Source organism: Pongo pygmaeus, chromosome 10 (genome assembly GCF_028885625.2).
Source record: "Pongo pygmaeus isolate AG05252 chromosome 10, NHGRI_mPonPyg2-v2.0_pri, whole genome shotgun sequence".
NCBI classification, from domain to species: Eukaryota; Metazoa; Chordata; class Mammalia; order Primates; family Hominidae; genus Pongo; species Pongo pygmaeus.
Genome location: NC_072383.2, coordinates 109936890 through 109950922, shown reverse-complemented (window position 1 = coordinate 109950922; position 14033 = coordinate 109936890). Strand labels below are relative to the sequence as shown.

At 53.1% G+C, this 14033-nt stretch overlaps 1 protein-coding gene across 5 annotated transcripts in view; it reads right to left on the bottom strand.

The window, feature by feature from the left end:
* The window catches only part of CUX2 (cut like homeobox 2), a 323600-nt gene that overhangs the window by 32604 nt on the left and 276963 nt on the right, over positions 1-14033 (bottom strand). For all 5 annotated transcript variants that reach the window (XM_063647060.1, XM_054442119.2, XM_063647062.1 and 2 more), the window contains exons 13-17: positions 13741-13789; positions 13549-13648; positions 11492-12133; positions 9926-10027; positions 1359-2122 (exon numbers count right to left, since the gene is read on the bottom strand). In XM_063647060.1, coding sequence (XP_063503130.1) covers positions 1359-2122; positions 9926-10027; positions 11492-12133; positions 13549-13648; positions 13741-13789 — 1657 coding nt within the window. The remainder of the gene's footprint in view (positions 1-1358; positions 2123-9925; positions 10028-11491; positions 12134-13548; positions 13649-13740; positions 13790-14033) is intronic.

The window sequence follows — 14033 nt, the reverse complement described above, 5'->3', positions numbered from 1 at the left end:
TGGCCAGGCTGGTTTCAAACTCCTGACCTCAAGTGATCCACCCAACTCGGCCTCCCACAGTGTTGGGATTATAGGCGTGAGCCACCACGCCCAGCCCCCCATCCCCTCCCCTCCCCTCTGTTGGAATCCAGGCGGCCTTCATTTGTTCCTCATAGGTGCCTGCCATGTGCTGTTGCTGTGCCCTTCCCCTCCAGTACCCTCCCTAATGTCCCTACATGTAAAAATCCTTCAGTGCCCCCCTCCTCCAGGAAGCCTTCCCTGACCTCCCACTTAAGTAGTTTCTCCCTCCTCCGAGCTCGCTTGGCCCTTTGCCTATTCCCTTGCTAAAGGTAGAGGTGACACTTAAAACTGGCATTGCAGGGGCACCAACCAATCAGGAAACACCGAGGTCCCCTGGCTGGGGTGAGCTTTATTTAACCCTTTCTTTTTAAAATTTTATTTATTTTTGGGGGGATGAGGTCTTGCTCTGTTGCCCAGGCTGGAGTGCATTGGTGTGATCATGGCTCACTGTAGCCTCGACCACCTGGGTTTAAACAATTCTCCCACATCAGCCTCCTGAGTAGCTGTGCACCACCACACTCGGCTAATGTTTTTTATTTTGTAGAGATGGGGGTCTTGCTACATTGCCCAGGCTGGTCCCGAATGCTTTTTTTTTTTTTTTTTTTGAGATGGAGTATCATTCTGTCACCCAGGCTGGAGTACAGTAGCGAGATCTTGGCTTGCTGCAACCCCTGCCCCCCAGGTTCAAGTGATGCTTCTGCCTCAGCCTCCTAAGTAGCCACGACTATACAGGCACAGGACACCAAGTCCAGCTAATTTTTGTATTTTTAGTAGAGACGGGGTTTCACCATGTTGGCCAGGATGGTCTTGATCTCTTGATCTCGTGATCTGCCCGCCTCAGCCTCCCAAAGTGCTGGGATTACAGGTGTGAGCCACCGTGCCCAGCTTAATTTTTGTATTTTTTTGTAGAGACGGGGTTTCGCCACGTTGGCCAGGCTGGTCTCAAACTTCTGGGCTCAAGAGATCTTCCCACCTCCGTCTCCCAAAGTGCTGGGATTACAGGCGTGAGCCACCAAGTCCTGCCACTTAACCCTTTAGTGGCTGGAACTCAGGCGATCTGGAGGGGCCTGGAGGAGGGGAGTTAAGTGGCTGTTTACTGGCCAGGATGGAAGCATTTCCCGGTTTTAACAACCACGGAGCAGAACAGTGGCTCTCCTTCCTGTGGGGCCCAGGGACAGCAGGACTCAGGAATGGAGGGCCTGGGCCCCTGGGGTCCCGCCAGCCTGCTTGGGTGGGCATCCTGCTTCTCAGACATCTCCTCCCAGAGCCCAGACACCGGGGGCCCGCCCTGCACTCACCTTCTCCCCGAAGATCCTCTGGCAGATGCCGTTCTTGGCCAGCTTCTCCTTGACCTGGCGGGTGAGCTCCAGCGTGTCCACCTCACGGTACATGTACAGCTCGTACTGCTCGGGGGTCAGCGGCGGCACGGTGGGCTTCAGGGTGCGCGGCACGTAGGCCGGGTAGTAGGGCAGCCGCGCGCCCGCCTCGGCCGTCGCGCCCTCAGCCTTGAGCTCGCCCGCCCTGGGAGGTTCGTCCTCCGCCCCTGCCGCCGCCTCGTCCTCGGGGGGCACAGGGGCCTCGTCCGCGCGGGGCCAGGCGCGGCCGTTGGGCTGGCCAGAGTAGCCAGAGGAGGAGGAGGAGGACAGCGAGGGCGACACGGAGGCGTAGGGGCGGCTGAGCAGGCCGCGGTCGGAGGCCCAGTGGTGGTCGAAGTAGCCGGCGTCACCGATCTCGGACTTGACCTTGCGGATGATGCTCTGCACGAAGGCGGCGGGGGACAGGACCGGGAGCGGCGCCTGCGCGGGGCCCCCGCCGCCCTCCTCCTGCTTCACCAAGGCCGGGGCCCCGTTCTGGCTCGCGGTGGCCAGCGACGGCCGCTCCGGGGGCGAGGGGGGCACCGAGCGGCCCCTGGGCGCCATCTCCATCTCCAGCAACGCCTGCTGTTGCGCCTGCATCTCACGGCGTGCCTGCTCCAGGATGCTCTTGATGGCGTCCTCCGAGGTGCTGGCGGGGGCCGCGCCGTTGGCGATGCTCAGCGGGGCCGCCGAGGTCTTGGGCTCGCCTGCGGGGAGGGGGGACAGGGCGGCCCGAGGCCCAGGGTCAGGGCTTGGCATGCAGGGGACGATGTTCACAGCATCCCCGTTGATGCCAGCACGGTGTCCAGGCAACCTCTGTGTCCAGCAGCGGGGGATTGGCTAAGTAAATTATGATCCCTCCCTGTGGCAGAATATTAGGCAGCCACCAAAACTTCAGTTGACAGTGAGGTTTTGGCATATGCAGAGAACATGCTCATGGGGATAATGCAGTGTAAAAACAGACCTGACTTGTTTTGTTTTGTTTTGTTTTGAGGTGGAGTCTCACTCTGTCACCCAGGATGGAGTGCAATGGCACGATCTCAGCTCACTGCAACCTCTGCCTCCCCAGTTCCAGCAATTCTACCTCAGCCTCCCGAGCAGCTGGGATTACAGGTGCGCACCACCATGCCCAGCTATTTAGCTTTAGTAGAGACAGGGTTTTTCCATGTTGGCCAGGCTGGTCTCGAACTCCTGAGCTCAAGTGATCTACCCCTCAGCCTCCCAAAGTGCTGAGATTACAGGCATGAGCCACCGCACCCGGCCTGACCTGACCTGACCTGACCTGACATAGGCCATGATCCAACCATGCAAATGTTCAAAGACAAAGAAAACACGAAGGCACAGAAAAGTGGCTTGTTCACTTGTTCTGTTTTTAAAAAAAATCATTTAAAAATATTTCCTTCCTTCCCCATTTCCCTTCCCTTTCTTCCTTCCTTTCTTTCATAGAGATGGGGTCTTGCCATATTGCCCAGGCTGGTTTCAAACTCCTGGCTTCAAGTGATTCTCCTCCTGGGCCTCCCAAAGTGCTGGGACTACAGGCATGTGCCACCATGCTCAGCTAATTTTTGTATTTTTTGTAGAGACGGGGTTTTGCCATATTGCCCAGGCTGGTCTCAAACTCCTGGGCTCAAGCGATCTGCCCTCCTCAGCCTCCCAAAGTGTAGGGATTACAGGCGTGAGCCACTGTGCCCAGCCCTTCACTTGTTCTAATAGCAACGGATTCAAATGCCCACACAGAGAATGGATCAAAAACAGTGGGATGGGCCAGGCACAGTGACTCACACCTGTAATCCCAGCACTTTGGGAGGCTGAGGCTGTCAAACTGTCTGAGTTTAGGAGTTCGAGACCACCCTGGGCAAGATGGCAAAACTCATTCTCTGCAAAAAATACAAAAATTAGCCAGGCGTGGTGGCTCCCACCTGTACCTCAGGGTCTGAGTTGGGAGGATTGCTTGAGCCTGGTAGGTTGAGGCTGCAGTGAACCAAGATTCCACTACTGCACTCTGACCTGGGTGACAAAATGAGACATCCATCTCTAGAAAAAAAAAAATAGTGGGATGATCACACAATGGAACACTATACAGCAGTGAAAAAGGAAGTCCTCATGGAAAATCACATATGAAACCTTTTTTTTTTTTTTAAAGAGATGCGGTCTTGCTATGCTGCCCAGGCTGGAGTGCAGTGGCTTGATCTCAGGTGCGATCAGAGCTCTCTGTGGTCTCAAACTCCTGGGCTCAAGTGTTTCTCCTGCCTCAGCCTCCCGAGTAGCTAGGACTACAGGTATGAGCTACTGTGCCCTTTGTGTGAATCCTGGTAACATAATATTGAGTGAAAAAAGCAGGTCCAGGCTGGGAGCAGTGGCTTATGCTTGTAATCCCAGCACTTTGGGAGGCTGAGGCAGGAGGATTATTGGAGCCCAAGAGCTCAAGACCAGCCTATGCAACAAAATGAGACCCTGACTCTACAGAAAAGTTAAAAAGAAAAAAATTAGCCAGGCATGGTGTTGTATGCCTATGGTCCCAGCTGAGGCAGGAGGATCACTTGATCCTGGGAGGTCGAGGCGGCAGTGAGCCATGTTTGCACCACTGCACTCCAGCCTGGGCAACAGAGTGAGAGCCTGTCTCAAAAAACAACAACAATAACAACAACAAAAACAAGTCCAATAAGATGGCTCTCAGTATCACGTTTTCTTTTTTTTTTTCTTTGACTAAGACTTGCTCTGTTGCCCAGGCTGGAGTGCAGTGGCGCAACCTCGGCTCACCTCAACTTCTGCCTCCCGGGTTCAAGCAATTCTCTTGCCTCAGCCTCCCGAGTAGCTGTGATTACAGGCACTCACCACCAGGCCTGGCTAATTTTTTTTTGTATTTTTAGTAGAGATGGGGTTTCACCATGTTAGCCAGGCTGGTCTCAAACTCCTGAGCTCAAATGATCTGCCTGCCTTGGCCTCCTAAAGTGCTAGGATTACAGGTGTAAGCCACCGCGCCCGGTCGGTATCACATGTTTTCTATCAAGTTCCATAACAAACAACATAAACAATATATGATTTAGTGAAAAATCTTTTCTACAAATGGCAAACACAAAGGAACAACAGGACAAAATTTTAGGATGAAAGACATCTCTAGGAGAGGAAGGCAGGGGTGGGATGGGGAGGAAAATGCCAGATCTGTTATTGGGAATTTTCTAAATATTGGGTTGGGCAATATGTTCCCAGAGGTTCATTCTGTCATTTACATGAATGAACGAATGAATGAATGCATGAATATACACACACATATATATACACATATATATGCACGTGTGTACACACATACACACGCACACCCGGGAGAAGGCCGTGCAGGCGGCAGCCCTGAGAGTGTGTAATGAACCAAGGATAATAGATGGATCTGTGCCCTGAGGAATGACAATTAACCAGTAAATGAAAAGGTGCTTCCCTCTGCCCTCGGAGTAGCGTTCCCGACACTGGAGTCTCTCCAGCTCTGCAGAAAGCCAGATCAATGTAACCCCTTCTTCATTATCTCTGTGTAGTTTTCATCCTAGTGGGTCCTCTTAGACCCATTAAAAATAATTTTCATTGCTTTTCCAATTAAAAAGTAATATAGCAATGGAACATTATTTTGTCATAAAAAGGAATGAAGCACTGACGGGGGCTACAACAGGAATGAGCCTTACAAACATGGGGCTGAGTGAAAGAGGCCAGACGCAAGGTAGCACATATGATATGATTCCATTTACACAAAATGTGCAGAACAGGTCAATCCACAGAAACAGGATGCAGACCAGTGGCTGCCAGGGGCTGGGGAGAGAGTGGAATGGAGAAGCGCTGCTTAATGGGTATAGGGTTTCCTTCTGGGGTGATGAACATGTGTGAACTGGAGAGAGATGATGGTTGCATAACACTGACTGTACTAACTACTACTGAATTGTAACCGTACTTTAAAACGGTTAATTTTGGCCGGGCGCGGTGGATCATGTCTGTAATCCCAGCACTTTGGGAGACTGAGGCAGGCAGATCACTTGACGTCAGGAATTTGAGACCAGTCTGGCCAAAGTGGTGAAACCCCGTCTCTACTAAAAATACAAAAATTAGCTGGGCGTTGTGGAACACACCTGTAATCCCAGCTACTCGGGAGGCTGAGGCAGGAGAATTGCTTGAACCTGGGAGGTGGAGGTTGCAGTGAGCCGAGATCACACCACTGCACTCCAGCCTGGGCGACAGAGCAAAATTGTCTGTCCAAAAAAAAAAAGTGCCGGGTGCGGTGGCTCACGCCTGTAATCCCAGCACTTTGGGAGGTTGAGGCAGGCAGATCATCTGAGGTCAGGAGATTGAGACCAGCCTGACCAACACGGAGAAACCCCATCTCTACTAAAAATTAAAAAAAAAAAAAATTAGCCAGGCATGGTGGCACATGCCTGTAATCCCAGTTGAGGGAGGCTGAGGCAGGAGAATCGCTTGAACCCGGGAGGCGGAGGTTGTGGTGAGCCGAGATTGCGCCAATGCACTCCAGTCTGGGCAACAAGAGCAAAACTCTGTCTCAAAAAAAAAAAAAAAGCTTAATTTTATGTTATGAGAATTTTACCTCGATTAAAAAAAAACTCATACTTGCCTACTATGGGAGCACAGAGGAGCATGCAAAAAAAAAGCACAAAAAGTCAAGATGAAAATGAAAGTCCCCCTTACTGTCTCTTAGGGGAAACCACATGAAATATTCTCATGTATTCCCTTCCAGTCTGTTTTCTAAACTACATGAATTGCATGATCATACTCAATATGTGGAAGTGTAGTCTGGTTTGTCCCCATTTAGTATCAACATGAGTGTTTTTTTTCTTTCTTTTTTTCTTTTTTGGAGACAGGGTCTTGGTATGTTTCCCAGGCTGGTCTCAAACTCCTGGGCTCAAGCGATCTTCCCGCCTCAGCCTCTCAAGTGGTTGGGACTACATGCGTGTGCCACTATGCCCGGCTAAACCTTTTTCTTTTTTTTTGAGACCGAGTCTTGCTCTGTTGCTCAGGCTGGAGTGCAATGGCGCAATCTCGGCTCACTGCAACCTCTGCTTCCCAGGTTCAAGTGGTTCTCCTGCCTCAGCCTCCTGAGTAGCTGGGATTACAGGTTCCTACCACCACGCCTGGCTAATTTTTGTATTTTTAGTAGAGACAGGGTTTTGCCATGTGGGCCAGGCTGGTCTCCAACTCCTGACCTCAAGTGATCCATCTGTCTTGGCCTTCCAAAGTGTTGGGATTACAGGCGTGAGCCACTGTGCCCGGCCACATTTTTTCTTATCATTAAAAGTTCTACCTTTAAGGGCTGCGCATGCTGCTAAAGGGATATTATCTGCTTTACTTACCAGATCCCCCACTGCTGGACACTTAGGTTGTTTTGTTTCCAGTTTGTCACTCTTATGAACAATGACGGAACAGCTTATATATAAACCCCTGTCCCCATTCTGGACATTTCCTTTGAATCCCAGAAGTAGAACTCGTGATTGAGCAGTTAGTCACATTCATTTCCTCCCTGGCAGCAGCTCGTGTGCCCACTGCTTAGCATTCATTTTTTTTGCCAGGGGTATGGGGCAATAACCTTTGTATTTTTCCTCTTGCTGAACTCCTCCTAGACCCTGAATATAAGGCTACTGGCTGGCCCATGGAGAGCAAACGTTTTCCTCTGCTGCGATGTTGTCTTTGACATTGCCCTGGAGCCTGCTTCTGACCCCCAGGAGAAAGTGCTGTATAAAGAGGTGAGAGACCTGGGGTTTCCCTCTGTCTCTGTGTAACTGAACTCATGTCTTCCCTCCCTGGCCTCAGTTGTCCTGTTGGTTTAGTGGGAGACTTTGGCTAGTTATTTTTCTATTCTTTTTTTTTGAGACAGAATCTTACTCTCACCCAGGCTGGAGTGTAGTGATGAGATCTCGGCTCGCCACAACCTCTGCCTCCTGGGCTCAGGTGATCCTCCTGCCTCAGCCTCTTGAGTAGCTGGGACCGCAGGTGTGTGCCACCACACCTAGCTAATTTTTGTATTTTTAGAAGAGATGGGGTTTCTTTTTTTTCTTTTTTCTAGACGGAGTTTTGCTCTTGTTGCGCAGGCTGGAGTGTAGTGGCGTGATTTCCACTTACTGCAACCTTTGCCTCCCAGGTTCAAGCAATTCTCCTGCCTCAGCCTCCAAATAGCTGGGATTACAGGCACCTACCACCATGCCCAGCCAATTTTTGTATTTTTAGCAGAGACGGGGTTTCACCATGTTGTCCAGGCTGGTCTCAAACTCCTGACCTGAGGTGATCCGCCTGCCTCAGCCTCCCAGAGGCCCAGATGAGAAGATGGTCTGGGCACGGTGGCTCACGCCTGTAATCCCAACACTTTGGGAGGCCGAGGCAGGTGGATCACGAGGTCAGGAGTTAGCCGCCACGCCCGGCCCTGGCTAGTTATTTCTCATGGTTCTTTTCATCTCCATATCATGTCTCACCCATATCTGAAATCTGTGTCTAGCCCACACTAGGTGCTTAATAAATGTTTACTGCACGATTACATCCTTCTCTGTCTTGTATCTCTCTTGTTACTGGAACTGACCAAGAAGGAAATTAGGCTCAGGGGATTTTACAGGTGGGGCAGGGTAGCCGGGTAAATCCCTTATCCCCTCACCCCTCCCGGGGACCAGGCAGGAGGGAGGGCCATTCAATGGGAAACATCTCGGCTCCTGGCGGCAACCGGAGGGATTCAGGACACCTGCTCAGAGCAGCCACCAGGGGGCAGCAGACACTGCAAAAATGGAGGAGGGCTTTGAAACCGGAGTCCAGGGTCTCAGTCAGCCACAGTCTACGCTGTGCTGGGTGTGAGGATGGAACTCGGTCCCTGGCTGCAAGAAGCCCCCACAGCAGACGGAGGGACAGCCACACCAGCAGAGTTGTTTGTGACAGCGCAGAACTTCAACAGGGAGGTAATAATGATTATATTTGCTGTAATGATGGCTGATCTTTCAGGATTACGCTGACCTCATTTGATCCTCACACAACCCTAAGAAAGGAAAACTAATACAGTCCCCATTTTTTTTTTCTTTTTGAGATGGAGTTTCGCTTTTGTCACCCAGGCTGAAGTGCAGTGGCGTGATCTCGGCTCACTGTAAGCTCTGCCTCCTGTGTTCAAGAGATTCTCCTGCCTTAGCCTCCCGGGTAGCTGGGATTACAGGCATGTGCCACCACGCCCAGCTAATTTTTTTGTACGTTTAGTAGAGACAGGGTTTCGCCATGTTGGGCAGGCTTGTCTCTAACTCCTGACCTCAGGTGATCCGCCCGCCTCGGCCTCCCACAGTCCCCATTTTAAAGATGAGAAGATGGGCCGGGCACGGTGGCTCACGCCTGTAATCCCAGCACTTTGGGAGTCCGAGGCAGGTGGATCATGAGGTCAGGAGTTCAAGAGCAGCCTGACCAACATGGTGAAACCCCGTCTCTACTAAAAATACACACACACACACACACACACACACAATTAGCCAGGTGTGGTGGCGCGTGCGTGTAATCCCAGCTACTCAGGAGGCTGAGGCAGGAGAATTGCTTGAACCCAGGAGGTGGAGGTTGCAGTGAGCTGAGACTGCGCCACTGCACTCCAGCCTGGGTGACAGAGTGAGAATCCGTCTCAAAAAAAAAGAAGACGATGAAGGCACAAAGAGGCTAAGTAACTTGCCCAAGGTCACATAGCCAATCAACAGCAGAGCCAGAATTTGTGGCCAGTCCAGCTCCACTACACCAAGCAAACAGGTCACTGTGGTGGGGGTGGAGGGAGGCGGGTGCAGTGTCCAATCCATCTTCTTGCAGGAGGTGACTTCTGAGTTGAGTCATAGGTATGAGCAGGAGTTGGCCAGGTGAAAGGTGTCTGGGGTAAGGACAGCATCAGAGGCGCAGGGTGGGGTACACGGCAGCTGGGCATGACTATGAACAGTTCATGTGATAGGCATGGGGGGCCTGAAGACTATAGGGCCTGTAGGCCTTGTCAAGTCTTGGGATATTTTTCTTTTTCTTTTTTTTTTTTGACAGAGTCTTGCTTTGTCACCTAGGCTGGAGTGCAGTGGTGTGATCTTGGCTCACTGCAACCTCTGCCTCCCGGGTTCAAGCAATTCTCCTGCCTCAGCCTCCTGAGTAGCTGGGATTATAGGCACGTATCACCATGCCCAGGTAATTTTGTATTTTTAGTAGAGATGGGGTTTTACCATGTTGGCCAGGCTGGTCTTGAACTCCTGACCTCAGGTGATCAGCCCACCTCGGCTTCCCAAAGTGCTGGGATTACAGGCATGAGCCACTGAGCCTGGACAAGGGTTGAGATTTTATGTTGAGAGCTGTATGGAACCATGGCAGGGTTCTGAGCAGTGCCACAACTACCCATGCGCTCTAGACAGGTCCCTCTGGCCTCTGGCGGTTCTGATCCACCTGGGATTCCCTCTGGGGTGGACAAAGGTAGACGAAGCCTCATCTCCTGTTCACAGCTGGCCCTGGGGGCCTCAGGCTTTGCCTGCAGGGGTCACACTCACCACCCTTCTGCGACTCGATCTCCTTCTTGGCCTGCTCTAGAATGCTCTTGATGGCGTCGTCTGAGCCCGTCTCGGGCGTGCGGATTCTTGGGGTGATGCTGCCTGGGGAGGCAAGAAGGCATCTGTGGCAGGATCTGCATGTTGGGCTCAGTCTCTGGAGCCTGGTGGGGTGGGGGGCTGTTTCCTCCTCCCAGAAGAGTGAGGGTCAGACCATCAGTGAGATGGCAGGGCCACTGCTTACTCTATGTAACAAACTGTGGGCCTATGAGTGATTCTGACGTGAAATAAGAATCATAATAATGAGGCCAGGCACGGTGGCTCATGTCTGTAATCCCAGCACTTTGGGAGGCCGAGGTGGGAGGATCACTTTAGGTCAGGAGTTTGAGGCTATCCTGGCCAACATGGTGAAATCCTGTCTCTACTAAAAATATAAAATTAGCCAAGCATGGTGGCATGCATCTGTAATCCAGCTACTCAGGAGGCTGAGGCAGGAGAATCGCTTGAACCCAGGAGGTGGTGGTTGCAGTGAGCCAAGATTGTGCCACTGCACTCCAGCCTGAGTAACAGAACAAGACTCCGTCTCAAAATAAAATAAAATAAAATAAAATAAAATAAAATAAAATAAAATAAAATAAAATAAAATAAAGAAATAGGGTGCGGTGGCTTATGTCTGTAATCCCAGCACTTTGGGAGGCCAAGGCGGGTGGATTACCTGAGATCAGGAGTTTGAGACCAGCCTGATCAATATGGTGAAACCCTGTCTCTACTAAAAATGTAAAAATTAGCCAGGCATGGTGGCGTTATGACTGTAGTCCCAGCTACTAGGGAGGCTGAGACAGCAGAATTGCTTGAACCCAGGAGGCAGAGGTTGCAGTGAGCCGAGATTGTGCCACTACACTCCAGCCTGGGTGACAGAGTGAGATTCCATCTCAAAAAAAAAAAAAAAAAAAGAAAGAAATGACGACGACAATGACTATGGCAACCGCCGCCCCTAACGGTTCTCAAGCAGCACTGCGTGCCAGGTGCTGTGGTCAGTGCTTGATGCCCGTTTAATCCTCATGGTGCCTCCTGGAGGCTGACAGATGCAGAAACCGGGGCACAGATGAAAGGAGTTGTCTGAGGTCACCCAGTGGGTGAACAGAAGAGCTGGGACTCAAACTCAGGCATTTGTGAGGCCACAGCTGGGACCCTTCATGCTGATTACCTGAAAAATCAAGTCTGGTAAGGTTGGTGGTCTTACAAATGTATAAACTGAGGCTTGGAAGTGCTTGGTGAGTACCTGCCAGGGCAGCGCCTGGAGCCCTTTCCCATCACCCGTATCCTGAGTGCCCCAGGAAGGGCAGCCTGTTTCTGGCCAGGGCCAGGAAGGAGACAGCGAGGATGTATTTCCTGCTTTTACAGAGGGGAAACTGAGGCACAGACAGGCAAAGTCACTCGCCCTGGGTCACACAGCCAGGTGGTGGTAGAGCTGGGCTTTGAACCCAGAGCGTGTGTCCTCAGCCCCCAGCCCTGATGCCCTGGACCTGGCGTGGTGGCCAGCAGGGACGGGCCCTCTTGGGCACTCACCTCGCTGCCGCACTTGGATGGTCCTGAGCGCCAGCACATTCTGCTCATCCGACAGGAACTGCTTCATCTTGATGAAGGGCTCCTTGCCCTTCACCGTGAGCTTGCGCCAGGGCTTGGGCCGGGCTAGGATCTCGCTGACCGAGCCCTGCGACAGCCCCAGCACATAGTGCCCAAACACCCGCTGCCCGATGTTGTGTTTCAGCAGCTGCTCCTTCACCTGGAAGGCGATCTCTGCCGTGTCCAGCTGCTCCTCCTCTGCCCCGGGCCCTGCCGCTCCACCCCCACCACCATCCGCAGGCTCAGGACCGACCGGTGGCTCAGGGCCAGGGGCTGGGGTGGCAGGGGCTGTGGGGGGCTTGGCGCCATAGAAGGCTGGGGGGAACACTAGCAGGCCACCTGCCTCTCCCTTGAAGGCGGCCGGGGGCATCATCAGTCTCTCCCCTGAAGCCAGGCTGGGGAAGGGGGACAGCGAGAAAGTCCGAGGGCCGTCAGGCCCCAAGCTGGGGCCCAGCAGGGGCTGCCCGGGGCTGGGAGACAGGGGGTCTTCAGGCCCCGGCGGAGGTGGGAGCTGCTGAGGGGAGGGGTAGGACTGCTCCGTGCCCAGTGAATCCTTGATGGAATCGTCCTCTGATGGGTCTTCCTCTAGAACACCCAGACAGACAGACAGACGGACAGATGGGGAAGACGATGATGAGGGGAGAGAGAGACAGGGAGAAAAAGAACCAGAGGGGGAGAGAGACAGAGAGAGACAACGGGAGAGACAGACAGGGAGAGAAACCACATGAGAGAGACAGAGAGAGAGAGAGGGAGAGCAAGACAGAGAGACACATGTGTGAGAGAGAGAGATAAAGAGACAAAGAGACAGAGTGAAAAACCACATGACAGAGAGGGGCGGGGAGAGGGTTGGGTGGGAAGAAAGAGAGAGAGACAGAGACATATATAGAGACAGAAAGTCAGAAATAGAGGAAGGAAGGAGGAGGAGGAGGGAAGGGGTTGGTGGGGAGGCGGGGGTGGGGAGCAGTGCTATAGGCGTCCAGCAGCTGGAAGCGCCGACCTTGGCTGTTTCTGCCCTACCCCCTCCATTCTCCAACTCCCACTCTTCCAGGCCCCATCCAAATGCCAGTTCTGGGGAACGCCCCACCCCCATCACCAAGAGCATCAGCTGAGAACTTGCTACGGGCCCAGCACCTTGGCCTGGGGCGGGAAGTCGAACTTGCCACCACCTGCAGATGGGCCCTTGCTGGGCACCCACCCTGGAGCTGACTCACTAGACCTACATGGCACCCATGAAGTGGACCCCAAGGTCACACCCATTTTACGGATGAGGAAACAGAGGCAGCACAGAGTCCTGCCTGGGGTCACAAGGCTAAAAGGTCAGCGGGTGGCCGGGTGTGGTGGCTCATGCCTGTAATCCCAGCACTTTGGGAGGCTGAGGCAGGCGGATCACCTGAGGTCAGGAATTTGAGACCAGCCTGGCCAATGTGATGAAACCCCATCTCTGCTAAAAATATAAAAATTAGCCGGGTGTGGTGGTGCATGCCTGTAATCCCAGCTACTCAGGAGGCCGAGGCAGGAGAATTGCTTGAACCCAGGAGGCGGAGGCTGCAGTGAGCTGAGATCACACCACTGCACTCCAGCCTGGGCGACAGAGAGAGACTCAGTCTCAAAAAAAAAAGTCAGTGGGTGGCTGACAGGGTGATCATGTCTGCAGCCTCCTGCTCCCCATGGTGGTTGGCTGTGGAGGGTGTAATGACAATGCTTGTTCCCCTGTGACCTCTTCATGAAAGCCGCTGCAGCTCAAGAAGGCTCAGTGGGCAGTGGAACTTTTTAGGGGGCCTTGGAAGGGCCCAAGCCAGCTGTGTGACCCCAACGGTGACGTGGGTGTTTGCGGACGCCCTGCAGGACAGGCATACAGCAGGTGCCAAATCAATGCACACCTGTTGTTCTGTCACTCTCCTGCCTGCATGGAAGGCAGTGGTCCTTGGGCATGAGAAGGCCAGAGACCCACAGGCAGCCCCCGCCCCAGCCCTCAGTCCCAGAGTACCCTCCTCCCCTACCAGGGCTGGCCAGGAGGCTGGGCTTCTCCAGAAGGAATTTCTGCGTGGGGAAGAAGGCCTCCTTTGCAATAAGCAGTGAGTCTTCAGGCTTGGCCATGCCCTAGGAGACAAGAGGCAGGTTGAGAGGGCACCTGGTGGGCGGAAGGCTCACTGGGGCGCCTGCCCTGCAGGGATGGTGGCAGGGACACTTACCTGGGGGAGGCTGCAGGTGCTGGAGGCCAGCTTCATGGCTTTCAGGATGCTGCCAGAGCAAGTGGAGAGGGTCTGAGGTCAGCCAGCCCCCGGGCTGGAGGAGAGGTCTTTCAAGAGGCACTGACCTGGCTTACCTCCCTGACAATGACTGCTCCATTCCCCAGAACCCCATTAATTCCAGAGTCATTGCAACCCCAGCCTGAAGTAGCAGGCTCATTAACAGGTGGCGATGTTACCTGGAGGGGTGCTGCCTGAACTGACCCCATTCTGGCCAGCTTGAGTTTAGCTGGTTA